We start from the raw sequence: 26836 nt of genomic DNA on the forward strand, positions 1-26836 counted from the left end.
GATCTCGGATCACATTTGCAGCAGAAAACTGAAGTTAAATAAGTTAAATATATTATTTTACCTTCAGAAAAATATAAAACAGAACTTTACCTTGAGTCTGAACCCTTTCATAGATTTTATTTTGTCTAAAACTACTAAGACTAAATAAATCCATCTTATACTTAATAAAACATATCATCCAAAGTTTATGCTTAAGTGTATTTAATGATTAAATATAAATGAAATGCATGTTCTTCTCTTTTAAATGTAATAAAACTGTGTAAACATACATCTATCTTCACACATTCATTTGACATGACAACTAATTAAGTTTTAATTAAGTTTTAAAACATAAAACTAAATAAATAGTATTTTTATTAAATTTTATTCTTGGCAGAAAAATTCCTAATAATCTTCTCGTGCTTTTATTGTAAAGTTTGAACGATGCTAAAGAAAAGACACAGAATCATCCCGTGGTTCGTCAATAGGACATTTTATTTTATACGTCTGTTGTCTTTATTCAAATTACAGTAATATACTTGCTGAGATGACCACCGGCTGCAGCCTGGACAGCTAAGACTCACAGCTGTACTACTTAAAGCAGATTTTTTTTTATTTTTCATTTTATTTTTACTCGTCTTTTTTAAAATTATCTTGCAACAGAAAAAGAAAAGAAAAGCACAGATGTGTGTTGTGTTGGTGGTGGTGGGGGGGGGGTTATAGCGTTGATGTTTATAAAAGAAAACAAGACAAAGAAAAAGGTTGTGGTAAAGGATCAGAATATGGCACATTTGGTCCACGTCGGTAGTTTTATTATCTGGTTTTCAAACATGTAAGAAACAAAAAGAAAACAGAACATAGTTGTTGGTTTTTCCCAGAAAGCACAGCATTAATGACAGCATACTGAAAACACGACTGTAGAGGGGGCCGCTCTTTAAGTTTCTCTCTTTTTATTAAAATCTGGAATTCATCAGCCAATCGGTTTCTCTATCTCCCTGGTACAGTGTTTATCTTTATTGTTATTATTAATATCTTCTTTCCATCCAAAATGAAGAGAGGAGGAGGAGGAGGTGGGGGGGGGGGAAGGAGGAGGAGGAAGAAGAAGAGGGGGTGGGCGGAGCTTGGTGGATGATTGACAGGGGATGCTTTGGACATTCACAGGAAGTAGTCGGGAGTGCGTCTGGTCACGTGGGGCTCGCCGCGGCGGGGGGCGGGGTCAAACTGAAGGCTGTGGAGGAAGGAGAGGGTTCGTTAGAGACAACTTAACGACAAGATGGCGGCTCAACAGTGGTTGTCACGGTAACGACCACACGGCATCATTTAATAGTGTCTAAAAGCTTCGCTCTGGACCAGCCCTCGGTCGTGATGCTGTGGACTGAGGCTGCTGGTGGGACGTCCCATGAAGCACGGGGCACCTGTCCTCTAACTGTTGTTCTTCCTACGACACAACTGAGACTCATTGTGTCTGTTCTACGTTCTACTGCATCAATTAAACTCAAGAAATATGATTAAATAATGTCATGATTTACAGAGAACCAGAGTGTTCCCGTCTAAACAGTGTTTATATAAAGAAATCTAAAGAGATTATGGATAAAATTAAACTATTTAACCCTGTACTGCATGAATTATTACCTAAACATGATTAAACATAAACAAATGTTAAAATAATTTATTTTAAATAAGAAATAAAGCCAGGTAGTGCCAGAAAATTGTATTTTATTTCCTTATTTTATAAGAAATCCAACTAATTCTTATTAAAAATGTTTAGTTTAATGTTTAAGTTGTAAAATTAAAATCATTTTAAGCCTATTCTGTAAACAATGTACTTTATCAGTGTTTGTTTTCGTCTGTAAAGTTTCTACAATTTATTATTTACTAGAAAGAATTTATTCTTTATCATCTGAAACGTGTCTGATATTATTAAAGATAAATTAAATTAATGTTTTTCCTTTTCAAATGTAAATAAAAGCATGTAAACACACAGCTGACGTATAACAAATTAAAACTCATCACATTATAAATGGTTTAAAATAAATAATATAAACTATATAGAGATATTCGTCCTAAATGTAAATAAAGTTCTCAGTGTCATATGGAAAAGAAGGTAGAGAGGATTTAATGGACGTGTGACATCATCAAATGTTTGCATTTTCAAAGTAAAAGACCCCCTTTCACAATAAAACATTAAATATATATATAGATTATATATTATTGTCTTCAGATAAACTAGCTGTAGCTCCGTGACTCAGTGACACCCTGAACTCTTCATAAAATATTAGAACAGGATATTTCATAACACTTTTTATGTGTCTGAGTCCTTTCAAAATAAGAGCTGATCATTTTTGTCATTTTAATGTTTAAACTGAAGCCTGAGATTTAACTGGACATTACATCCTGTGATCAGAGGAGCTGTGATACTCACAAAGAGTATTTCAGAGTGTCGTCCAGTTCCATGATGGCCGCCTGGTTTCCACAGCGGTAGCAGTAGTTTGGAGCACTGAAGATGGTCACCACGTTCTTGTCGTGGCCCCAGTTGTAGCCCTGGAGGAAGAGAAACACGTGATCGGGTCAGAACAGAACCGGGCTTCAGACGAGAGTCACCTTCAGGAGACGTGTCCGCCAGAGTCTCACCTCCATGACCAGCTGATGGGCACGAGACACCAGGGTGAGGCCGTTGGCGTGGTTGAAGGTTTCAGAGATGTCCTGTCCGAAGGTGTAGCCGGCACCTCGGGGGGAGATCCCCCACCCACCACGGTCATCAGGGTCCGACCACAGCAGGTCACACATGGGGCCCTGGGAGACAGAACCAGGACAGAGTCTAGACCCTCCGCTAATCATCAGACTAAAACCTCCTCCACGGTAAGCTTCACTAATCAACATCAGGTGAGGGACAGAAACATGGAGGTGGACAAACAAGATGAACCAAGATGGAATCAATGTGGACAGAGACGATGGAGACAAGGAGACATCTGGGTCGTCTTCTAAGACTCTACACATTCAGGACGAGAGACTACTACTCCTCCTCCTCCTCCTCCTCCTTTTATTCCTTCTCATCCTCCCCCCCTCCTCTTCTTCTGCTGTTCTATTTCCAGTAGATGTGATGCTCCTCTACAGTGGCTGATGTTCTGAATGTGAACTCATGTATCTGATCACATCGTTTCCATGGAAACGGTTGAGTCCCTGCTCTGATCTCAGGATGGTTTTAACATCCTTAATAAAGCGGTCGTTGTGTTTTTACCTCATGTGGGACTTCTTGGAGACGGTCCAGAGCTCGTATGTGATCCAGAGTGTCTATGGAGGGAGACAGACCTCCGTGGAGACAGAAGATCTGAGGAGGAGGAAACAAACAAAGAGTCAACCATCAGCCCCACCAGCCCCCCCCACCATGGTCCACCTGCCCCTCCTACCTGTCCGTCGACCAGCGCGGTGAGCGGCAGGTAGTCAAACAGGTCTGTGAAGTACTTCCAGACGTTGGCGTTGCCGTACTTCCTCAGACACTCGTCGTAGAAGCCGTAGACCTGTGTGATCTGCCGCGACTCGTGGTTCCCTCGGAGGATGGTGATTCGCTCCTGGAAACGAACCTGAACCACAACAGACGAAGGAAGGAGATGAGGAGGCAGCGAAGATTAGGTTTTATTTAGAGGAGGAGAAGAAAAGGACGAAGAGGGAGTGATGCTTACTCTACACACACATATTTAAATCAACCTTTTTAATAAACTATTTCTCCACTCAGCTCTAGTCTCAGCCTCTAACATCTAAACAACCTGTTCATCAGTTCATCTTCTACTCCATCGATTCAGGACGAGACACCAACATGGAGGAGAACACACTCTCTCCATTTACTCTTCTCCTCTTCCTCCTCTTTTCTCTCCTCCTAAATAAAACTCTTATTTTAACCGAACATGGCAGCTGACATGATTTAAAAGAGAAATAAAGAGTAAATAAACTGATCTCAGGTCAGGTTACACGTTTACAGGAAGCAGGGAGGTGATTCAGTTACATGTGTGGAAATAATATCCTGTAAAAGGAGCCGACGTTAACAACTGAAATACTTCCCAGAATCAGCTGATTACAAACTGACGAGCAGCTAATGCTAACACACAAACACAGACTTATATTAATTATTGTCTTGTATCCTGTGTATTAATGAACTATGACTTACAGCTGCTCAGTGTGTTCTTACTTTACTGCAGACTTCTCATTCATTGTTGTTTCTTTATAATGTCCATAGGTTTATATTTTGTCTTATTTAAATTAACCGATAACTTCCTGTAACTGCTGCACCAGCTGCCTCTGAATCATCATCTGTTGGATGTCGCTTCGTTCTGCTCCGTCAGCTCAAACGTCGCTGCGTCGTGGTTTTTACAAACCGGTTTATAAAACAATAAAACTAAACACGTCGACTCCTGTTGATGTCTCTGCTCAGACACTGATTTTAACCTGGAATAAAAAAACAGCTTCAAAACTTAGTGATGAACTAAAACATCTTCTAGATCAGAGAGTAGAAAACACCCTGATAGCAATGATATCATTCTGAACTCATTCAGCAACCCCTTGACTAGAACTGGACCAAGAGTTTAGAGAAATACCACAAAGGTTCTAGTAACAATAGAACCAGGCCCACTCTCCATGTGGACATGTGGAGAACCAAAGAACCCAACGTGTTCCACGTTGGGTTTTTACCTCTTGAAAGTGAATCTGGCTACAGAATCCTCCTGATTCCACTACAGGAGGCAACGTACACACAATTCAACCTCTGGACATTTTATTTCTCCTGGACATCATCACATTCTACCATTGTGATCATTATACAATCCAGAAGAAGATGGAGATTTCCTCCATGTTGTTCACACATGGAACTCCCCAGGGGAACCAGTCACCAAGGCATGCTACATAGCAATGCTAAGCTAACCTTATTATCTGTAGTACCACCATGTGTCTGTTAAATGGAGGCACAGGGCTCACAGTCTGTCACCATTAGGTCTGGGTATCACTACCACCTTCCTGATTTAATTCATTTAAAGATTTGTTTTTATTTTAATCTAATGTCGTTGGATGCAGAGATCAATATTTTTCTCTAGTTGACAAACCTTACATATACTACAGCTTCTGTCATGTTCTGGACTAAAGGATTAACCTCTTTACTCAATCAGATGATTTCTAACGAGAGGAAATGTGTTTTCAAAACATTCATGTGAAGAATTTATGATTTGATTTTGTAACTTTCATATAAAGATGAAGCCCCCAAGTCACCATGTGATGCATAACTGATGGAGAATCAAGTGGACAGGATCAAAATGACCGGAGAGGATAATAAAACTATATAAATAGCATTAAGTGTCAGTTGTTTTTAGATTTGATGACACTCTGAGACACTGAGTGGATTGTGGGTGATGTTGTACTCCATTCTGACCGTCCCATATATTTAATAAGGCTCTTATTTTTTAACATTTTTAATAAAATCCACTTGGACATTTGTTTTTAAAGTTTTAAACCCTATTAGAGACATGCCACACACTGTTTTCTATAATATGACGTAGTGCTCCCTGGTGTCAAACCATCATGACCGTCACATCTAAGACTTCTACGTTCAGACTTTTCTCGTTCCGCGCCGACAGACGAGGAGGAGGAGGAGGAGGAGGAGGAGGAGGATGAGGAGGAGGAGGAGGGTTTACCTTTAACGTGACGAGCAGCGTGACCGTCTCCACGGAGTAGTAGCCTCTGTCGACGTAGTCTCCCATGAACAGGTAGTTGGTGTCGGGAGACTTGCCTCCGATCTTAAACAGCTCCATCAGGTCGTGGAACTGACCGTGGACGTCGCCGCACACCGTCACTGGGCATCGCACCTGAAGGGGGCGGGGTCAAAACACCACAGGGTCACCACCAACACCTCAATACTGATAAATACAGATCACACTCAGGAAGCAAATGTTTGAAGGGTCACAAGATGATTTTAGAAACAAAACGTTTGGGAAACTTTCTGCTAGTTGTTAAATCATCACTTTATATTTTTGACTTTCAGACGTCGGCCTCAGAAAACAGATCAGACTCACGACCGGCAGCAGAAACCTGAACCTGACATGTGTCGGACTGAATACTAAATAAACGGCGCGTGGTTCAACAGAAAACTGAACCAGGAAGTTAAGAAAATAAACACGACGCAATTTCCTCAAATAATTTCCACATCCTCCAACAGGAACGAGGAGGTGAATAAAACAAACAAACACCTGACACGTTATCTTCAGTGAGGAAGAGGACGCGCTGCCTTCGTCCCAGCCGACCAACTAATGCTCAGTAGGAAGAGTTTCTATAAAACCCTGAGGCCTTCAGGACAGAGCGTGAGCCTCCGTCTCAGCTGAGACCGGGTTTGTAGTGTAAACAAGGTGTGACATTGTTCGGGCTGAAGAGGCGGCAAAGACGCCACGGGGAGGGACACTGAAAGACTGAAAGACGGCGTTGTTGGTGTCCTCAGACATTTAAGACATGTGTTATATAAATAGCAGAAATACATCCAGACAGGAAGTTCACATACGTGTGCTGACTGAGCTTCCAGCTGCCGACGAGTCTCTGATTGTTGTTAATGTTTAATGTGTTTGAAAAGAAAATGAATCCAACAAAGAAAAAATGAGGAAGACTGATTCCATCCCGTCCTCTTTCTGCCTTTGTTCTTTCTTTCTTTCCTTCCTTCCTCAATAAATTCCTTCTTTCTTACCATCTTCATACCTCCTTCCCTCCCTTCTTTTCCTCCTTCCTACCTTCCTTTTTCCCTCCTGTATTTCCTTTGGGAAGAGGAAAGCCCAACTGTTCTTTAAATTTTCATCAGTAAAACATATTTTCCAGCTGAGACACCAGAAGACGTCTCCAAACCTGAATATTCAACCACAATAAAGTCAAACTGTTTCCAAAACACAATCAGCCTCTAAATCACTTCAAACTAAATAAAACCCAAAGCACCAGACGTGTTTAATGGACACAGGTGAAGAAGGGTTTGAAGGGAACCTCACCTCCTGAACGTTGGACTCCTTGGTCAGGATCTCCTTGGCCTGTGGACACAAACAAGGTTTTTAAACCACAGAGATCATGTGAGCAGACAGAAATAAAACAGTAGCTCTCTCACAGACTGGAGGTTAAAGGTGTGACAGGTTCAGGAAGGACAGTATTCTCTGGAGACGTCCTGATCTATTTAGTTATTTATTTATTTATTTATTTATTTATCTGCCTCTAAGCTACGTTAAAGAAACTGAAAGTATGCTAGCTGGCTCCACACCGTGGCAGGATCAGCTCTGCTTCAAGGCTCTTAGCTCCTGTAGCTTAGCTCGTTGATGCTAACTAGCTTTTTACCCCTGAAATGGAATCTGGTAATAAAACACGACTGATTATACAACAGGAGAGAATGTTTGTTAGCATGTATAAAACTGGACGTTTTATTTAGCCTGAACGTCGTCAGGTTCTACTATTGTGCACATTATACAATCCATAAAAACACCAGCAGATTAGCACTGAGCTCTACAACGACATTAAACTATAAGAACCTTTCTACAGGTAAATGATGATAAAGTCTGAATCAACAGAGTCGTAATTAACAGCTGTTCATTCAGACTTCACTGTTAAACGGGAAAAACAGAAATGTGACCAACGTGAAAACATCTCAATGGACCTGTTTCATGCACGTCAGTGATAACAAACTAAAATTATATTAATTTCACTGAATAAACGTTGGACTGAACAAGCACATGTTTAGATTATATTTAGGTGATAGTTCCAGAAACAGGTTTAATTAGACTTCCTATAAACATGAGGTGATTACTTCAAACACAATAAATCACACTCAACTTCTGCTTTAATATGTTTAAATATAAAATACATACAAGATAAATACAGTCCATAAAAGCACATTAATTATAAAGTAATTACTTTAATTCCAGTGTAAACATGTTCTACAAACACATTAAACTGAAGCTTGATGATCAGATGTTGACCTTGTCCTGTTCATGTTTTAATGTCTCTGCCTTCAGACTCTGAGCTCATTAATCATCAGGTCACATATTTAATTTAACTCGTTTTGTTTGCAGGTCTGCTGCTTCAGATTACTGAACAAACCCCGCTTCAGTCTCAGCCTCCAGATTATAACACAGCCTCCAGTCCTGTGTTATAATCTGGGTTTGATCCTATCTGCGGTGGATGATGCAGTAATAAATAAATAAAATAAAAAGACACCGAACCAGATGTTTTTAAATGGTGCATAAACCCGTCTAAAGCCTGGGAGCCTCGGCAGCTTTATGCAATCATATGTGATCGATACAGACAGGGCGCGGTGCAAATCAGAACACAGACCCACAGGAGGAGCCACAAATACAGGAACGACCATTAAAACCCACCTCAGACACCGGCTCAGGCTCAGGCTAAGTCCTGGTCTGTGCGCAAGATGCAGGTTAATAAATGGGCATAATAACGGGCTGCGTCTATCTACTGGCCACGGTGGAAAAGATGCGAATTTTCGGCCTCCGTGTCTTTAATCGACGGTTTTCAGACAACCGTTCGTGTTTGGAGTTTTTTTTAGGCTCGAACAAAGAAAACACTAACTAAATAATTATTCTAAATGTGTATTTTATCTGTGAATCATCTACAATCCTCGAGATGACTGGTCGAAAACGGGGGCGAAATTAGCCGCCTTGTCGTTGCCCTCATTCCAGAAATTAGCCGGAGCCGCATTCGAAGCCAAGGCCACACTGAAAACGAGGCCGATTCGAGTCAGAATAAAAATAATAAGATGAGCAACTCACCTTCTCGCAGAGTGTCCTGACTTGGTTTTCCGATAGCTGCTTACACTCATTTAGCTGTTCGATCCATTGGTCTAGTTCTTTAGTAAAAGATTTGTCTTCCATGACAGCCGCGGTAGCTCGCTAAGCTAGCTGTGTTAGCTACCTGAAAAAACAAACTGGCCTGTGTGTCTCAGCGCTAGCTGCTTTAGCCTTTAGCTCGTCGTATTGTTAACCCCGATCTAGTCCCGCCAAACCGGTTGGAAAATCAACGATAAGACGTCAAATCAACGAGCAGTTCAGTCAACTTCTATCATGATAAATCACTAATGTTGAGTTACCGACGTTAAAAACCGGGTTATATTGGCCGGGGGAGTCAGAAGGGTCGAAAGTCCCCGATGCGGCAGACCGGAGCGGCAGAAGGCAGCGGCGTCGCAGCGGCTAGCCGATTTGCTAAAGAGAGCTAGCTACAATAACATCCGGGCATTTCAGCAGCGCGCAGACTCGGCACAGCAGCGACATCGCATGGACAGACGGTGAACTGCAACGTGAGAGGGTAACTCAGGAAAAGGAAGAACTAGTGTTTTATTTATGTATAAATATTATCTAGACATTCTGTGAATCACTTTTAAATACTTTATTGTCCCTGCAGGGACACGTTGGCCTCGACTGCTGTTCATATTTATGTACAAACATGCTTGGCAAAAAAGTATTTTCTGATTCTGATACAAATAAACAGGAAATAGCTTAAATATTGCACAACCCCCTTGGCCACACAGTGAACTATACTATACTGTATAATACATTTTCACACTAATCCCATAATAAAACAAAATCACAGCAGCCTAAATTAAGTTTGCAGCGTGGGATTCTGTTTTACATGTCGGCCAGAATCAGAATCAGCTTTAATGACCAAGTATGTGCACATACAGGGAATATGACTCTGGTAACTTTACACTCTTGTACATAAACACATGAACTTAAATAAGTGAAGAAAAGTAAAAATAAAAATAAGATAAAATAAACTAAATCTCAATCTATACTCATAAAATATAGTATCCTGTTAGATCTGAAGTCTCAGTGATGTGAGTTGGGCGATGAGCATCACGTTCAGTTACACATAGTACAATGAACTGTGAAATGTATTTTAGTACCTGCAGCCAGTAGTAATTCCACACAGCACACAAGGTAAAAAAATATCAGTACAAATGTATAACTGAGAAAGAAAAAAGAATAAAATAAAAACATAACTGTAAACTTGTCTGTGGATCTGTCCGGCCGGTACCCGAGCTGTAACGGGTCCAGGGTGGTGGGCAGGGTGGAGGTGATGAATGTCTCAATCAGGGACTATTATGGACTTCTTAAAGCAGGTAGGGATCACACACTGTCTGAGTGAGAGGTTGAATATCACTGTAAACAGAGGAGCCAGCTGAGCGATGAAACCAGTCTATGCTCCTGGACTGAGCAAAATAAATAAAGTCACAGTGAAGGGAACAAATCAAACGTGGATAAGAGGACACAAGGAAGAGTGGTTACAACAGAGCAGTTCAGTTATTTATTTAAAGAGGAACACGTCTGTACCAAATGGGAAAAGCTATTCCATTATGTGGTAGAACTAAATCCTGACAAAGATAAAACATTTTGAGAGGTTCAGGAATATTCCCTTCACTGAATGTAATCTGGAAATAAAACACACACACATCTGAGAAACACTGACCAGTTTCTGGGTGCAGTCCAAACAAGTGGACTAGAGTTCAGGCTGTGGAGATCATCCTGGTCCAGGAACTGGGGCCCGTATTCCTACAGATTCCTAGAATCCTCTCAGAGAGCTCCTAACTTAGCCTAAACATTCCTAGCTAGGAGTCTTATCTTAGGAGTGATTCCAGAAAATTCTCAGAGAACTCTGAGCAAGGAATGGACAGAAACTCTTATCTTAGTGAGGAGGTGTGGCTGACCCTACTGGAAACTCCTAAGCCTCCTAAAAGTCCTCCTCCCTGGTCTTAACAGATCTCACCTTAGGAGATCTCAGAAGAGCTGAGATTCTTTAGGAATACCTTTTATCTTTACTCTGATCTACTCTTAGAAAACATCATGATTCTAGGAATGTTCTTAGAGTTTGGCCACTAGGAGCAAATCTTTGATAAGAATCTTTAGGAATACGGGCCCAGGTCGACATGTTGTTGTACCCGACCCCGTCACTAGAGGGCACCTTAGCAACAGGGTTATCAGGACGCTGCTGCTAGAGGCTGTAGGAGGTTGGAGCGGGGGAGTCAGATACTCCCAACATGTCCCAGAAAGATATTAAGTGGCCTTGATGCCACAGGAATAATACCTGCACCATGAGGGAGTTGAACACAGACACAGCAGCTTTCATTGGTTTTAATTAAGTTTCCAGAGCTGTTGAGTCAGTTTCACAGATCCACTGATCTGATGACATACAGAGCTGCAAATACTTTTTGCTTCCTTCAGAATTTTCTATTATCACTCAAGTTCTTAAAGTGATATTAGACTAAAATACACCAATATTACATATCAGAGAGGAGCTCCTCCATGTGTTCAGAAGTGTTTCCATCAATGTAATGAGACTCAGGTGTGGTTCAGTTCCTGGTTTAGTTTCAATAAATCAGGGATTTGTCTCAGTCTGATCTTCACAACACATGTTTGTGGACAAAGGAGCTTTCTGAGGAGCTCAGAGAAAGAGTTGTTGTTGCTCATCAGGCTGGAAAAGGTTCCAGAACCATCTCTAAAGAGTTTGGAACCCACAAATAATCCACAGTCAGACAGACTGAAGACGACTGTTCCCCTCCACAGGAGTGGTCCACCAACAAAGATCACTCCATAATAGTCTGAGAGGTCCCAAAGGAACCCAGGGGAACTTCTAAGCAGCTAAAGGCCTCTCTCTCATTGGCTGATGTTAATGTTGATGAATCCACTGAACAACCATGGTGTGATGGACAAAGACACTGCTCTCCAAGAAGAACATTTCTAAACATCATGTGGACAAGACAGAAGACTATTGGGACAATGTTTAGTGGACAGATGAGACCAAAGTAGAATAGTTTGGTTTAAATGAGATGAAACAACACTGCATCATTCCAGCATCAGAACCTCATCCCTCCATCAAACATGGGGGTGCTAATGTCCTGGTTTGGGCCTGTTCTGCTGCATCTGGACCAGGACGGCTTGTCCTCATTGATGGACCAATGAATTCTGAATTCTACCAGTGAACTCTAAAAGAAAATGTCAGGACATCTGAAAAAAAAAAGCATGGCTTACAGCGATGTGACTTAGATATTTCCAATTGCGATCATATATTGAACATGAATGTAATTAGTAGATTTGTCGGTGGCTGAGTCAGAGTTCCAGCGTGTTATAAACTCTGTCATCTCAATGACCCCATCAGACTCTATCTCCGGGCTAAACACTGCTTTATCCCTTGCCAGCAATAACAACACTTTATACATTAAAGAAAAATGGGAGAGGGAAGCAGGAATTGAGTTATCTGAGGAGACCTGGACTGAGATCTGGGATTTCTAATGGACAACATCTAATTCTGAAGGGAAAATAGTTGATGTTAAGTTGTCTTAAGTTACCAGAAACATTTAGTTACAAGGAGGTCACAGCAGATACTGGAAAGAATGAGGACATGATATGAACACATGATTATTTCCTTTGAATAAATAACTATAATATTTCTGTGTCATGAATCTGATCGAGTTCTATCTTTGTCTCCTTTGACTTAGGGTTAAGGTTAGGGTTAGGGCTAACCCTGTGAATATCTGATGATGATTTGAGTCATTTTTATGCAGAACTGTAGAAAACTCTGAAGGACATTTAACCTTTAAAGCAGCTCTGTACATCAGTGACCTCCTGGATATAACACTCTGTACGTCTGTCCATTTACAAAACATCAAATATTTTAACCGCTCTCTGTTTAGTTTGTTTCACTCCTTGTGGGTTCATTTATTGAAAGACAGGTCACCAGTCAACCAGTCATGAATCCATAGCCGTGGGGTGAACCCTGCTCCTTCTCTTAGTTTGGATGTTCAGCAGTTTTGTGCTAAAAAGAAACGACTCATGGAGAAAACATCAGATATTAAGAGAGCGGCAACAATATGAGAATAAAAAGATAAATGCTGCAGTGTGAGTACAGATAGGAAATAGCAGCTGACTGAGAGTTGATGGTTGCAGGAACCATGCAGGGTGGTGTTGCAGTCAGTTATTTTTGGGATTGCAGTTCATGAGTCTGAGGAAGAGGAAGAAAGTCTAGATGCTCCATAAAAAGATACACTATATTACCAAAAGTATTCGCTCACCTGCCTTTACTCATTCTATGAACTGAAGTGCCATCCCATTCCTAACTCATAGAATTCAATATGATGTCGGTCCACCTTTTGCAGCTATTACAGCTTCAACTCTTCTGGGAAGACTGTCCACAAGGTTGAGGAGAGTGTTTATAGGAATTTTTGACCATTCTTCCAAAAGCGCATTGGTGAGGTCACACACTGATGTTGGTCGAGAAGGCCTGGCTCTCAGTCTCCGCTCTAATTCATCCCAAAGGTGTTCTATCGGGTTCAGGTCAGGACTCTGTGCAGGCCAGTCAAGTTCATCCACACCAGACTCTGTCATCCACGTCTTTATGGACCTTGCTTTGTGCACTGGTGCACAGTCATGTTGGAAGAGGAAGGGGCCCGCTCCAAACTGTTCCCACAAGGTTGGGAGCATGGAATTGTCCAAAATGTTTTGGTATCCTGAAGCATTCAATGTTCCTTTCACTGGAACTAAGGGGCCAAGCCCAGCTCCTGAAAAACAACCCCATACCATAATTCCTCCTCCACCAAATTTCACAGTTGGCACAATGCAATCTGAAATGTACCGTTCTCCTGGCAACCTCCAAACCCAGACTCGTCCATCAGATTGCCAGATGGAAAAGCGTGATTCATCACTCCAGAGAACGCGTCTCCACTGCTCTAGAGGCCAGTGGCGGCGTGCTTTACACCATTGCATCCGACGCCTTGCATTGCACTTGGTGATGTGTGGCTTGGCTGCAGCTGCTCGGCCATGGAAACCCATTCCATGAAGCTCTCTGCGTACTGTACTTGGGCTAATCTGAAGGTCACATGAAGTTTGTAGCTCTGTAGCAATTGACTGTGCAGAAAGTCGGCGACCTCTTTGCACTATGCGCTTCAGCATCCGCTGACCCCTCTCCGTCACTTTACGTGGCCTACCACTTCGTGGCTGAGTTGCTGTTTTTCCCAAACGCTTCCATTTTGTTATAATAGAGCTGACAGTTGACTGTGGAATATTTAGGAGCGAGGAAATTTCACGACTGGATTTGTTGCACAAGTGGCATCCTATGACAGTTCCACGCTGGAATTCACTGAGCTCCTGAGAGCGGCCCATTCTTTCACAAATGTCTTGTTTCACAGTCTGCATGCCTGAGTGCTTGAATTTATACACCTGGGGCCAGGCCAAGTGATTAGAACACCTGATTCTGATCATTTGAATGGGTGAGCGAATACTTTTGGTAATATAGTGTATTCTCCAGACGTGAAACAGGATGTTGCTAAACAACTGAGGGGAACATCTTCTGCTTTTCAAGAACTATTGTTAAGTCACAGAAGTTGAACAGGATTCATTCTGAAACTGCTTGTTCCTGTGAAGGGTCATGGGGGGTCTGCTGGAGCCTATCCCAGCTGTCATTGGTCTACATTGTAAGAAATGTCTGTAAAAATACGGTCCAATTTACTGTATTATTAGTAAGGAATTTTCCGTATTTAATTATCACAGGTGTTTTTCCGTTTTTCGGATTTGCGCATTGCATTGTGGGTAAGGAGAAGGCGGGACACGGACACTGGTAGCCACCGCACTCCACTTCAGGGAGGGTTACACCATAGACATGTCTATGGGTTACACACGACATCAATTGATGATCAAATTTGCCTTAGCTCAGGTGGGACGGAAGTGTCCGTGAGTTATCGCACCTCTAGCGTTAGCATTAGTAGCGTTAGCAGTGCTAGCTAGCACTGTGTCAATACTTCCCCCACATAAAGAGAGTTAATGTTATGTTGGTGTGTAACATTTGTGGTGTTACCTGTGTCTCTTCTGTCGACTTCCTGAAACACTGCAGGTGTCACAGACATGTAAACAATGTTTTTTTTTTTCACATGGTCACCAAGACTGGGAGGAGGTTTTCCTCATTTAATAGTTTTGCTGTCCGCATGTCACAGATGCACCAAGACTCAAAGACAAGACAAGACAATACGACTGTCAAGAAATATCAATATCAGATCTCCCCTTTCTTACACAATCAGTCAAAAAACACAACTGTTTCAAAAACCCATATATAGCAGTGACTCTGACAGCTTGGTGGAAATCCAACCAAATTTTAGGACATCCCAAATCCCTCAATAAACTCACTCCACTGTGGCACAATCCGGATTTTCAAATTACAAACAAGCCATTACGTTTTCAATCATGGATAACCGCAGGAATAACACATTTGGAGCCCACCAATTCAGAAACTTTGGACAAACGTTATTAATACACTTTCAATAAGTATAGGTCGCAGCATTCCAGCCTCCCCAACTATCTGTCTGCTAGGAGACCTTTCTGTAGTTGAACCGCCACTGAAGTATGAACAACCAATATCGATCGCTTTAACAGTCGCTAAAAAGACTATCCTCCTAAACTGGAAGGACAGAACAAAAATCACAGTATCTCAGTGGCTCCTCCTATTATCCGACCACATCGAAACAGAAAAACAAATAGCATTAAAACACAATCAGACTGACTCATTTTATACATACTGGTCACAACTCCAAAACATGTGCTTAGGGGTCTATAGTGTCCCGGATGTTCCCCAAAACCCCGCCAGCACCCCACATATGAATAACTGAGCCGTTTTTTGTGTGTGTGTGTGTTTTTTTTCCTAAACTGTTATTTATTGATTCATTTATTTAATTAATTAATTTATTCCCCCCCTTTTTTTTCTTTTTTCTATTTAATAGATAAAGGTTCTGTATAATTCTTATCATGGAAGATATTATTCATCTTATTATAATTAAGCAAAATATAATGTAACAGATAGCACTGAATTCTTGTCACCCTCTCCACTCTTTGTTTACTAGTATTGCAATTTATTTATTTACTTATTTATTTTTATTTAGAGTTTTTTTTCTCTTTCTTTCTTTTTTTTTCTTTTTTCTTTTTTCTTTCTTTATTTATTTTTCTCTTCACCCACCCACCCACCCACACAACACGTACAACTAGCACAGTTTATTTTGTTCAATGTTCTACACTGTTTTTGTCCTTGTCTTGTAAGCACCTTGCTTGTTTTTCTAAAAAAAAAAAAAAAAAAGACAAGACAAAGCTGGAGTAAAAAGTCCAGAAATTCAGATCGTTATGGATGTGTGCAGTGGCAGCCTCCTGTTGAGGATGGACCAGGACAACACTCTAAACAAGATGAACTGAAAAGTGCCTTCAAAATCATCATCTTCAGGTTGGGCTGTAATCATCTGTTATTATCTTGGCAATTATTCTATGGATAACTTTTCCACTAATCAAGAAGCACAAAATCGATAATTATTAATATCAAATATTTAAAAAATATATATTATTAGTAAATTATGAATTGATTCATTTGATTAACTGTTGTCTCACTATTTTCAGGAATCAACTATTCAAAAACGGATGGCCAATACATGTGCCATCCAGCATGAAATTCTCAACAAAGGAAGCAGTGTAAACACCATAATGGAAGAGTGAGCAATTCCTTTTTGAAGCTGTTCACCTGTTTGAGCACACATCTACCCTCCTAGGCTTTTCAGTCCAAACAAAACTGGCAGTGGAAGTTTCCAGAAAAGGAACAAACATCCAAAACTTCCTTGCCTCAAAAGGGATGAAGAAAGGTGACGATACAGTAAAGCTGACCTCTGGCATTGTGAGATACTTCAAGGAAAACACTGATCACTTTTTCTACCAAAATGAGGTAAATTAAACCCCAGATAATGATCATAAGATTATTATCTGGATGTTATCTGGATGTTTCTCACAGACTTGGGAATCTTACTGTAGGTGGTGGAGGAATCACACACTTAACAATAAAAAAAAAAATGATTAATTTCCATTCACTTTTGATGTCCCTTTACAGTTACAGGCTACTGTATGTTTTTTCTAGCTGGTAAATTCTTCTAAGTTAAACATCAGCGATCCTACTTGATGCTGCTATCTACTCTCTACTTCTCTCTGTTGGAACTTGTACCATTATTACTATTACTACTACTTCTACTACTAAACTTGGTATTGTTGTTCATCACATCCACATGTACAGAGACACGCGGATGGGGCTCTGGTTTGAAACCCACTCTATAGAGCTCCGGGCGTCATGTGACTTTTTTTGTTGACGCCACCATATTGGCAGGAAAAGTCTGAGGGGAATGAATGGAGCCAGCGCTGATTTCATGCTGTCAGAGTAAAGGACTGATGTTGATCCTTGCAAGCTCAGAAATCTTAATGCATGTACAATTTTGATTCTGAAAAAATTTACTTAATATCTTTTTCAAGGTATTTTATACTTGTTCTTACCAAAACTTGTCTATGGTCAGTCTGTGGTAGACTTTTAGCGTCTTGTCAAAGAGTATGTGATATTGTGTTTTCTTGAATTAATTTTATTTTTCATATTTTAAGGTGGTATTTCAAGATTGCTGTCGATCAGGAAGTTGTCAGTGACCACATAACGTCCCCCATTGTGGCCCTGAGCTGACCAAATTCCATTAAATGACTACTGGACGACAAGATGATCACTTGCAGCATTTCTCCCAGCGGTAGCCTATATTCAATTCCTGCTGGAGGCCAACTTTTATTTTATGTTTTTTTTTTTTACATGGATTTGTTCTATTGTTTTCCACCAGAGATGAATAAAAATATAATCATATATGATACAATATTCACAGCATTGTGGGTTAAAGCAGTTCTTATTCCTGTCATGTTGTAGTGTATTACTGATAAGACATGACTGAAACACGGTGTTGTGATTCAGCCCCTTCACTTTAACCCATGAGGTGTTAGCTGCTCAGGGCCCATCACCTCCTGATGGCGGAGGAAGAGCTGAGGCTCAGTCGGCCTGCTTGGTCCACTCGTCTCAGAAAACACTGTCTCTCTAACGACTCTGACTAGTTCTGCTTTTATAGTGATTGACACTTGACTCTAGGGTTGTGGGTTTGATTCTGATGTTGACAGAGGCCATGTATGATGGAGCCACAGATTGAAGTCTTATTATTTTGTTCGCTTCTTCATCTGTTAATCAGGCCTTCTGTGTACATTTGAGGGGGATTATAAAAATGTGTGTATTTCTTTTTGATACATTTGAGTTTGTTCACGTAATGTTCAAAGTTCTGGAGTATAAGAGTATTTATCCATCTCAACCATGTCCGCATGTTACTCTGTATTACAGTTTAATTTATTTAAATGCATGTGTAACTAAAATACTTTTACTTTTCCTTAGAATTTTCCAGGGAATAATTCCTGGTCAAGGGCCCAAGGCGGAGAAGAAAAAAGCAGCAAAACAAGAACACATACCACCAAGATTGCCGAAGTTCCTGTCTGACCATAACACTTTACGAAAACTTGACATTTTTCTCTTGTTTGTTCTTTTTAGAGTTACTTGTTACCTCAAATGCACTTGAATAACTTGTAAAATAAAATTGCTCAATTTGTACATATTGTGGTGGAATCAGATTTATTGACGGAAGCATCCGTAAAAGGTACAGTGAATAACCTGTAAAGCTACGGAATTATCCGTTATCAGGTTGACGGAAGGTGTCCGTAGAATAACAGACAATGTACTGGCAGAAAAGTACCAGTACCTTTTCCGTTTTGTTTTCAGAGGGTTAGGGATCCCTTGTGGATACTGATATACTGTCATCAAATGAGTCTACAAGCTCACGGTCCTCCTGGCCAGCTGTGTTTCATGTACCTAAATTCTCCTATGATGCAGAATTAAAACTTCAGCAGGCAGGTTTAGTCTACATTCAAAATGGCACTGTACTCATTCCAGATCCCAAGTTGAAGTCAGCCATCCTTGATGGGTTAGTGCAGGAAATTGTGCAGTATAAAGTCTATGTTAGTGATAAGGAGATGGAACAAGTAGCCCAGAGTCTCATCAAGAAACATCCATGTCTAACTGAGAAGAGATCCAGTACTGGATATGGTGGATGGAAGACAAATTTAAAATATAAACTATCTAACTACCGCACACAACTGAGAAAGCTGGGATGCCCAGAAGTGACAGTGAACTCTTTAAAAAACAAACCTGTTGGAAAGCGCAGCGCAGCCTTTGGCATCAAAAAGGCAAAGAGAGCAGAAGTTCATTTTTGCCCCACATACCCATCAGCTGAAACTGAGGAGAGTCTAGAAGCCATGCGGAAAGCTTTACTCTTGGATGTAAAGAAGAGGAACAACCGAGAGGCTGTGAAGCTCAAGATGGAAAAGACTTTCACATATAGAAGACATGAGGTTGTTCATGATGCACCGATGGTGGATGATTTCACGGCAAGATGGCCTGCTTTGTTTGAAGTCAGTGAGGTAAGGCTGATCTCATGTTGTTGTTGTTTTTTTTTTATCTTGGATTGGCTGTTGAAAGGACTGTCTTGTGTGCACTAGCAAATTGCTGTTATACCTAATAGCACATCATGTGTCTGTGCTTCATCTCCCTCCTTGACTGTCCTGCTCTGCTTTTATGTGTGCTGGTGGCATTCTCCTTGAGTCCTCTGTGCTTTTTCAGATCAACGCTGAATTCAAGAGAATCACCACTTCAGTCCAAGTTCCTGTCTCAGCTAGACCTCCACTCTGATAATCTGACCAGGCTGTTCCAAAGGAGAGGAGGACGGCTAGGGGAAAAGCTCAAAAGAGTCACAGCGCAAATCGCTAATGTATGTGATGCAGGCCTCCTACAGTCCTAGAAATGTTTTTTAAAGAATCCCTTTTTTTTGTTTGTTTGTTTGTTTTAACACCAATTGATGTTAAGGCACATGAGCTGAGTTAAGACACTAATCTAGAAAATGTCCTTTCAGTGTGATGATGTAGATGCTGGACAAGAGTGGCTCATTAAAGGAGTCTGTGTCTACATGGGCGAAGATCCAGATAACCTTCTACAGGAATATGTGGTATGTGTATGAATCAGTGCTTCCACTCTTCTCTTATTCTCATTCTTGATCACTTGTGCTGAAATTATTCATCAATTAAAATAATCACTATAATTTTCATCACGGGCGGCACAGTGGCGAGGTGGTTAGCACAGCAAGAAGGTCACCGGTTCGAATCCATGGGCCAGCTGGCCTTTCTGTGTGGAGTCTGCATGTTCTCCCTGTGTCTGCGTGGGTTCTCTCCGAGTGTGAATGTGAGTGTGAATGGTTGTCTGTCTCTGTGTTAGCCCTGCGATGGACTGGCGACCTGTCCAGGGTGTACCCCAGCTGGAGAGGACACAACTAGTCTGTGTCTCTACATCTGATTCAAAGATCACGTGCTTCCTCTAGTGGCTGCTGCTGCTGACAGAAGTGATCATTAACTCTGAGTGATGGTCAGAAATACCTGTTTGACTCTTACAGAGGTGAGGGAGGATGAGTGGGAGGAGCTTGATGCTGACATCGCTGCACTGCATCGCCTCAGAGGACTTTCTCAACACATGTTTCATGAAAGGCTTCAGGACCAATCACAGCACAGTTGCCTTCATTTTGTAAATATGATCAATAGTACAGAATGATTGTTATCCCTGTTAAATTATAATTTATAGAATAAACCTCCAGTTGTAGACATTTAAACACCAGACATTTCATTTCCTGCTCGTTATGAGACTCATTTGCATTAATGGGAAATCTCTTCATCATTTCATTTGTTGGCTGGTGTGACATTTTGCTAAAATTATAATTTGATTTGTTCGGCTACGACCACAGACATGTAGTGTGAGGTTACAGTGACCTTTGATCTCCAGTCAGTTCATCTTTGGGTCAAAGTGAACGTTTGTGGTGAAATCTGAAGACATTTCCTCTCAGCCTTCCTGATGTCTCACCTCAGCTTTATCCTTTTAAAGTTACGCTGAACACCATGAAGTGAAAGAAGAGACACTTCAAATTTATTCTAAATCTATAAAAATGACTCAAAACATCAACAGATCTTCACATCTAGTCCTGGAAATAGACAGAGAGAACCCAATCAAACAGAACCTGAGACCTTCTAGGACTTGTTTTAGTGTATTGACTGATAAATGAGGTGTCTAATGAGGTGTCTAATGAGGTGTCTAATGAGGTGTCTATTTTATGTCAGGGACCCGTCCACGCATGGGGCCAGAGTTCAGAGAGCCACTGGAAGGTAAGAACATATTTCTGTCACGTTCACAGTGTTTTGGTTCAGATCTGGTGAAAATGTGTTGATTCAAAGTCTGGAGAGTCTAATATTCTGTGGAGGGCTGTGTATTTACCACCTTGACCTTCAATGATCTCCAACCTCATTAAAACACGTCTTAATATGATGGTCATGACTCCACTGCTATAGAAACCATCAACATCATACAGATACACAATAAAACAGGACGTAGCATCGTAGACAGGTATCTCATATAGAGAGATGAATGTCATCACTAAAGAAAGAAACTCACTTAGAACAATTCATGAAGTCTCCTCTCACTCTCTGCAGCCACCAGCGCCACATACGTCAAATCAGCAGCAGAAGCATCAATGTCGACATAATAAATAAAATGACAAAAATATACATAACAGATGTAAATATAATTCATTTAATCACCAGAACTTTAGAAACTATTTAGAGTTCTCCTCAGAGCCTGTCAACCAAGGGTAGCGCTCATAGTTGCTGACCTGAAAGTTTCCCCGGCTGGGTCAGGCTAGCTAGCTCCAGGGTTGGGCGGCCTTTCCTCACAATATCCAGCTTTTCCTTCAAAGTCCGCCGTGAAAATGTCTTTCTAAGAAGATCTGCAACCAAATGGATAGCCTCTCCTCCTTCCTCCGTGGTGGCTTCGACAAATAGCTATCAGAACGTTAACGTTGTACAGCTAGCAACAGATGAACATGAACTGCTAGCTTAGCTTAAACGGAGCGTCTCTCTACATACAGAGAAGAGAAGGACTAAGAATACCAACGAGAAATGTGATTGGTTAAAGGAACAGCATCATTACAATGTAATGGATAAAAGCTCTAATGCTAAGCTACATTGACAGAAGCACCACAGCTGAGAGACAGACAAGACATGACATGAAAAGAATAAACTATTGGAATAATTTAATAAGATTAGTGGGAAATATTAAAATGTAAGTCAGTGATTATGATTTAGACCAGCAGAGAAGGATTTACTGGACCTGATGAACCACCACTGATAATGTGTGATATTAATTTAACTGATCAATACTACTGTGGTTATTTTAAATGAATTAACAACAACATGGCTCCATATACAGTTAATTCATGCCAATGTGTTGTCATTATATCACACACTATTTAAAGAGATTGTTGGGTTTCTATAGTGTAGTTGTATGAGGTAGTTCACATTAACATTGATACTGTTGAAGTGTCAATCAAGTGCATCCATTTAAAAATGAATAGTTGACACAAACACATCAGTGAATCAATAAAAAAGTTCAAAGTCCAGCTTTGCTGTCAGACATCTCTTTCTGATGGAGAACTGAAACCGTGAAGCTGCGACTCCTGCAAAAATCTCTCAGGGAGAGCGAGTGTTGTAAAAATGATACAAATACAACACAACTATACACTTTATCCACGTTGCTCCACAAGATATGCAACTGATATTGTTTTTATTATGTTTAGAGTTTGTTCACATGATTCTCCATCAACTACTGTATGCACCACCTGACAGAATCTGAGTCCTGTGCCTCAGTTCCATGGTCCTTTGGCTCCATCCAATGGTCCAATGGTGGTACTACAGATAATAAACAGAATACAGCCATTTTGTAGTGAAAGTTAGCTTAGCATTGATATGTAGCATGCCTTGGTGACTGGTTTCCCTGGGGAGTTCCATGTGTGAACAACATGGAGGAAATCTCCATCTTCTTCTGGATTGTATAATGATCACAATGGTAGAATGTGATGATGTCCAGGAGAAATAAAATGTCCAAAGGTTGAATTGTGTGTACGTTGCCTCCTGTAGTGAAATCAATATATTTTGTAGCCAGATTCACTTTCAAGAGGTAAGAACCCAACGTGGAACACTTTGGGTTCTTTGGTTCTACACATGTCCAGATGGAGAGTGGGCCTGGTTCTATTGTTACTAGAACCTTTGTGGTATTTCTCTAAACTCTTGGTCCAGTTCTAGTCAAGGGGTTGCTGAATGAGTTCAGAATGATATCATTGCTATCAGGGTGTTTCAGGTCAGGATAAAATAAAATCCATCTTCTCTTAGAATGAGTGAATTTACTGTGTTTCCCTTATTTTAGGTTGGACACAGACCAAAACCCAATGAGCTGGCAGGATACTCTAAAAGAGTGTGACAGTTTCCCAACATGTGTCGTTCGTGAGAAGCAGGTTTGTTAGAAATTAAAACACAGTTCAAACATTTTTTCATAATCTTTTGTTGAACGAAACTTTTTGGGACGAGTGTTTGTGACTTTAATCTCCTCTTACCTATCTGTGATATAAGCTATATTCTACCTTCAGGAGATCATGAGATGATTTGAAGTGTTTTTCTGTTATTTTTATTTCAGTATCTTGACAACTTCTTAGCAGATATTGATCAACAAAAGACAGACGATTGGCTGACTGGTGCTTCAGAGATCTCTCACAGCTACAGCCAGAAACTTTTGGTCATGACTGATGAAGAAAAGTCAACGAAGGACCGAGTCCAGCAGGAATACAGCATGGATCCACATTACTCAGTGATAGTCAGCAAAGCATGTCTGTACAATGACTCCTGTGTAGCAGAAGCAGACAGCTCCACTGTAATGAAAATATTTGGAAGTGTTTCAGAAGATGGACAAACTGTGTCTGGTCTTTCTGGCTCATCACTTGCGGCGCTGATACTGAGGCCCTCGCTCAAAGCAGCACCAGTTTTCTCCCTTGATGGAAACACAACCACCGAATTCCAGCATAGCTTCATCCTGGTTTTTATGGCCCATGGGCTCCAATCAGTCTTAGAAACCAGCCAGGAGCATCAACAGATTTACCAGGTGATGGATCAACCTGACTCAGTTTCTAGATACCAAATTCCACAAAGACCTGTTGATCACATCACACAGTACGTCCACCAGCAGATCCTCATTTTAGAAGATGATCCAGTGGTCAGAAAGGCAGCAGAATATCTTTATGAGAAGCATCCAACAGTAAGTTCTGTCTATGCTCTTGATGAAAACCAAAGACCTAAACTGATTCTTGGTGACCCTGTACCTCTGTCAGAGGACAGTAGACTGGTCCTGGTAGGCCATGGGGCAAATGACAACTCAGGAGAGATGAGACTATCAGGGTACAAACCAGAAGACCTGTCCAGAATCATTGAAAGGACCTCCAGGGTCGGCAACAAAATCAAAACAACGAGCATAGTGGGCTGTGAGGCCGGATCAGACAAACAGTTTGTCCAAACCTTGGTAAGGGAGATCCATGAGACGGCCGGCATCAAGACAGAGCTGCACCTGAGGAGCGCTGTGGTCCAGGTCAGGCACACGGGAGAGAAAATCACCAAAGAAATCTCCCCAGATGGGTCACGATGGCGACATAAAGACGACAGCAAAAAAGTGGTGGCCATCCTTGACAGGAACGGAGACGTTGTTATTAGAAATGAACCCAGCAGTAAAGGAGAGGCAGTTTTTACCAATGAAAGAAACTTTCTGGGTAAAAAAAAACTTCCTTCATTGTTTAATAAACTGTTGTCAAAACACAGACGCAACATCATTGAACCAAAGACTTATATTGATAAAGATGTTTTTAAGAAGATGAGTTATAAAAATATTGAAAAAATAAAACATGCCACTTATGAAAACGAAGCTCTGACTCGGAGACTGTTTCACCGAGAGCAACCACAACCAGAGAAAGTCAAGTTCACTAACCCAAATGAGTTTTTGATAGGAAAGAAAGAAGGTGTGAAAATAAACTGGATAGACGATCAAAACACACTAACCAACATCCTTAATGATTGTTATGAAATTAAATCAGGAAAAGATATCAGGAATATCATTCGACACTATGCTAAGGATGGGGAAAATAGGTTAACATACCTGATGGTCAATGACTGGATATATAAGGTTAATCCTAAATTTCTGTATGTGTACCCAGTTGGAAGAAAAACAAACATAGACAACACAAAAGAAGTGAAGAAATGTATCACTGATCAGATCAACAAAGAAAAATATCCAGATATACGAGAAAACATTAAGAAGAGTCTAAAAAATCCAGGAGAAATCTATGCTCGTTATGTGAGAGATATGTTTCGTGGAGAGCATCCATCTACCAGACCAACGTCACTCACCACTGAAGCCTGGTGCACGACATATTTCACTGCATCAGTTATATCTGAATCTGCAAGAAACTTCCGCACATTTCCTCTGATTCTTATGGCACTGGATATGACTCAAAGCAATAACAATAATATCCGTGAGAAAGGACAACGTTATTTATTTGAAGAGCATCCAATGGCAAGAGGAGGAAGCTGGATTGACCCAAGCAAACGGGGATTCAGTGGCTCAACAACACCAGATGGTTCCAGCAAGTTGAACAACTACAAACCCGCAACCAAGGAAGAATTAATGGAAAACCTTCAGAATCTCGTAAAACGTGAATCTGACATATTCATAGACTGGGAGAAAACTGTTGGTGGTGGTAATGTAGTGGATCAATTCGCTGAACTTGCAGAACAATACAAAGTATTTGACGAATCAAGTAAGAGTCACTTCAAAGAACAAGTTGAGGATTATCACTATACTACTATAACATTGTCTGAGAACTGGGAGGCCACAAGGACGGTGACGTAAAAAACAGAGACTTGATTTCAGCCTCAGAACTAGAAAATACCCTCAGACTTGAATCCTACTACTCCAGGGCGTCTGCATCAGTTTCTAACGAGATCCACGATCAGCTCAAAGCAAAATATGGTGAAAACGTGGCAGGACTTCACATTCAGGAGGGAACCCCCAGAATAGAAAACGGAGAATTCGTATGTCAGCTTGTGTCCAAGGAAGCTGAAGCCAAGTCTGTTGAGTTTAGGGCTCAACTGTCTGCAGAGAGTCAACACTACAATGAAAAGATGTTGAGGAACATTGACACAGCAGTTCATGACATGGAGATGCACAGTTCAACGTCCTCCCACCAAGTCAACAAGTTTGTAGAACACAGTGGAACAGCAGTTGGAGCAGTGTGCCTCATGCTGGGAATGAAGGGAGCTGTTAATGCCTTTGAACATGGAGACATCAAAGATGGTGTGATGGGAACTTTGCAGTCACTTCATGGAGTGACTCCTATGATATCGGCTGCTGTTGCTCGACAAGCTTTGTCCTCAGAGACAAGAATCGGCAGAGCTGCTGCACGAGTCATGAGAAGTCCTGCAATGAAGCACATCATGACGGCTATACCAATATTGGGAATCGGATTTGGGATTTACAATTTAGCACAAGATTTGAAGAGAAATGACACACTGGGATATATCGATGACGGCTTAGATGGGACAATGGTTTCTTTAGATGTTATTGAACTTGCTCAGCCTGAACTGGCACCTTTCATAGCGCCTATAAGTGTGGCTCTCTCAGTTGTCCGGATGGTCATTTATGACATTTATACAGACATCCAGAATGAACTGAACAGCCTCCCAAAGGACGCTGGAGTTCTTGACAAACTGCTTGCTGTAATTAAAGGCTTTGATAAAGGGATCCTCCATTTTCAAATTCATGTGGCGAGCTTTTTTTATGACTGGCATTATGACGAAATTGAGGAGGGACGAAGATACGTTAAAAACATCTCAGACTATCACAAATATTACACAGTTACAAAGGAACAAGATGGAATGACTTCCATTGATTTTAGAGGTGGTGACTCCTCTTGGAATGGAGGAGGTATTCACTTCTGCCTTGCTGACCAGGGTCCGTCTAAGTTCTG

At 41.0% G+C, this 26836-nt stretch overlaps 1 protein-coding gene across 1 annotated transcript; it reads right to left on the reverse strand.

The window, feature by feature from the left end:
• Nucleotides 1–451: 451 nt before the first annotated feature.
• On the reverse strand, nt 452–9201 carry LOC311492711 (serine/threonine-protein phosphatase 2A catalytic subunit beta isoform). Its single transcript, XM_084551077.1, has 8 exons — nt 8763–9201; nt 6984–7022; nt 5655–5825; nt 3387–3560; nt 3218–3307; nt 2611–2772; nt 2402–2520; nt 452–1207 (listed from the first exon to the last, which is right to left on the reverse strand). Exons 1-8 carry the CDS (start codon nt 8862–8864, stop codon nt 1135–1137), a joined length of 930 nt encoding a protein of 309 aa, XP_084407203.1. The 5' UTR covers nt 8865–9201; the 3' UTR covers nt 452–1134.
• Nucleotides 9202–26836: the final 17635 nt, after the last annotated feature.

The sequence above is a fragment of the Chelon labrosus genome (genome assembly GCF_963514085.1).
Source record: "Chelon labrosus genome assembly, chromosome: 9".
In the NCBI taxonomy this organism is placed as follows: domain Eukaryota; kingdom Metazoa; phylum Chordata; class Actinopteri; order Mugiliformes; family Mugilidae; genus Chelon; species Chelon labrosus.

Bases quoted from the DNA above. Each gene is read 5' to 3' on its own strand.
- LOC311492711 (XM_084551077.1), bottom strand. From the start codon at position 8,864: ATGGAAGACAAATCTTTTACTAAAGAACTAGACCAATGGATCGAACAG. The intron at 5,826-6,983 runs GTGAGGTTCCCT...CGCCCCCTTCAG, and splicing joins AGGAGTCCAACGTTCAGGAG to GTGCGATGCCCAGTGACGGT. The intron at 2,521-2,610 runs GTGAGACTCTGG...CTCTTCCTCCAG, and splicing joins CCCATCAGCTGGTCATGGAG to GGCTACAACTGGGGCCACGA.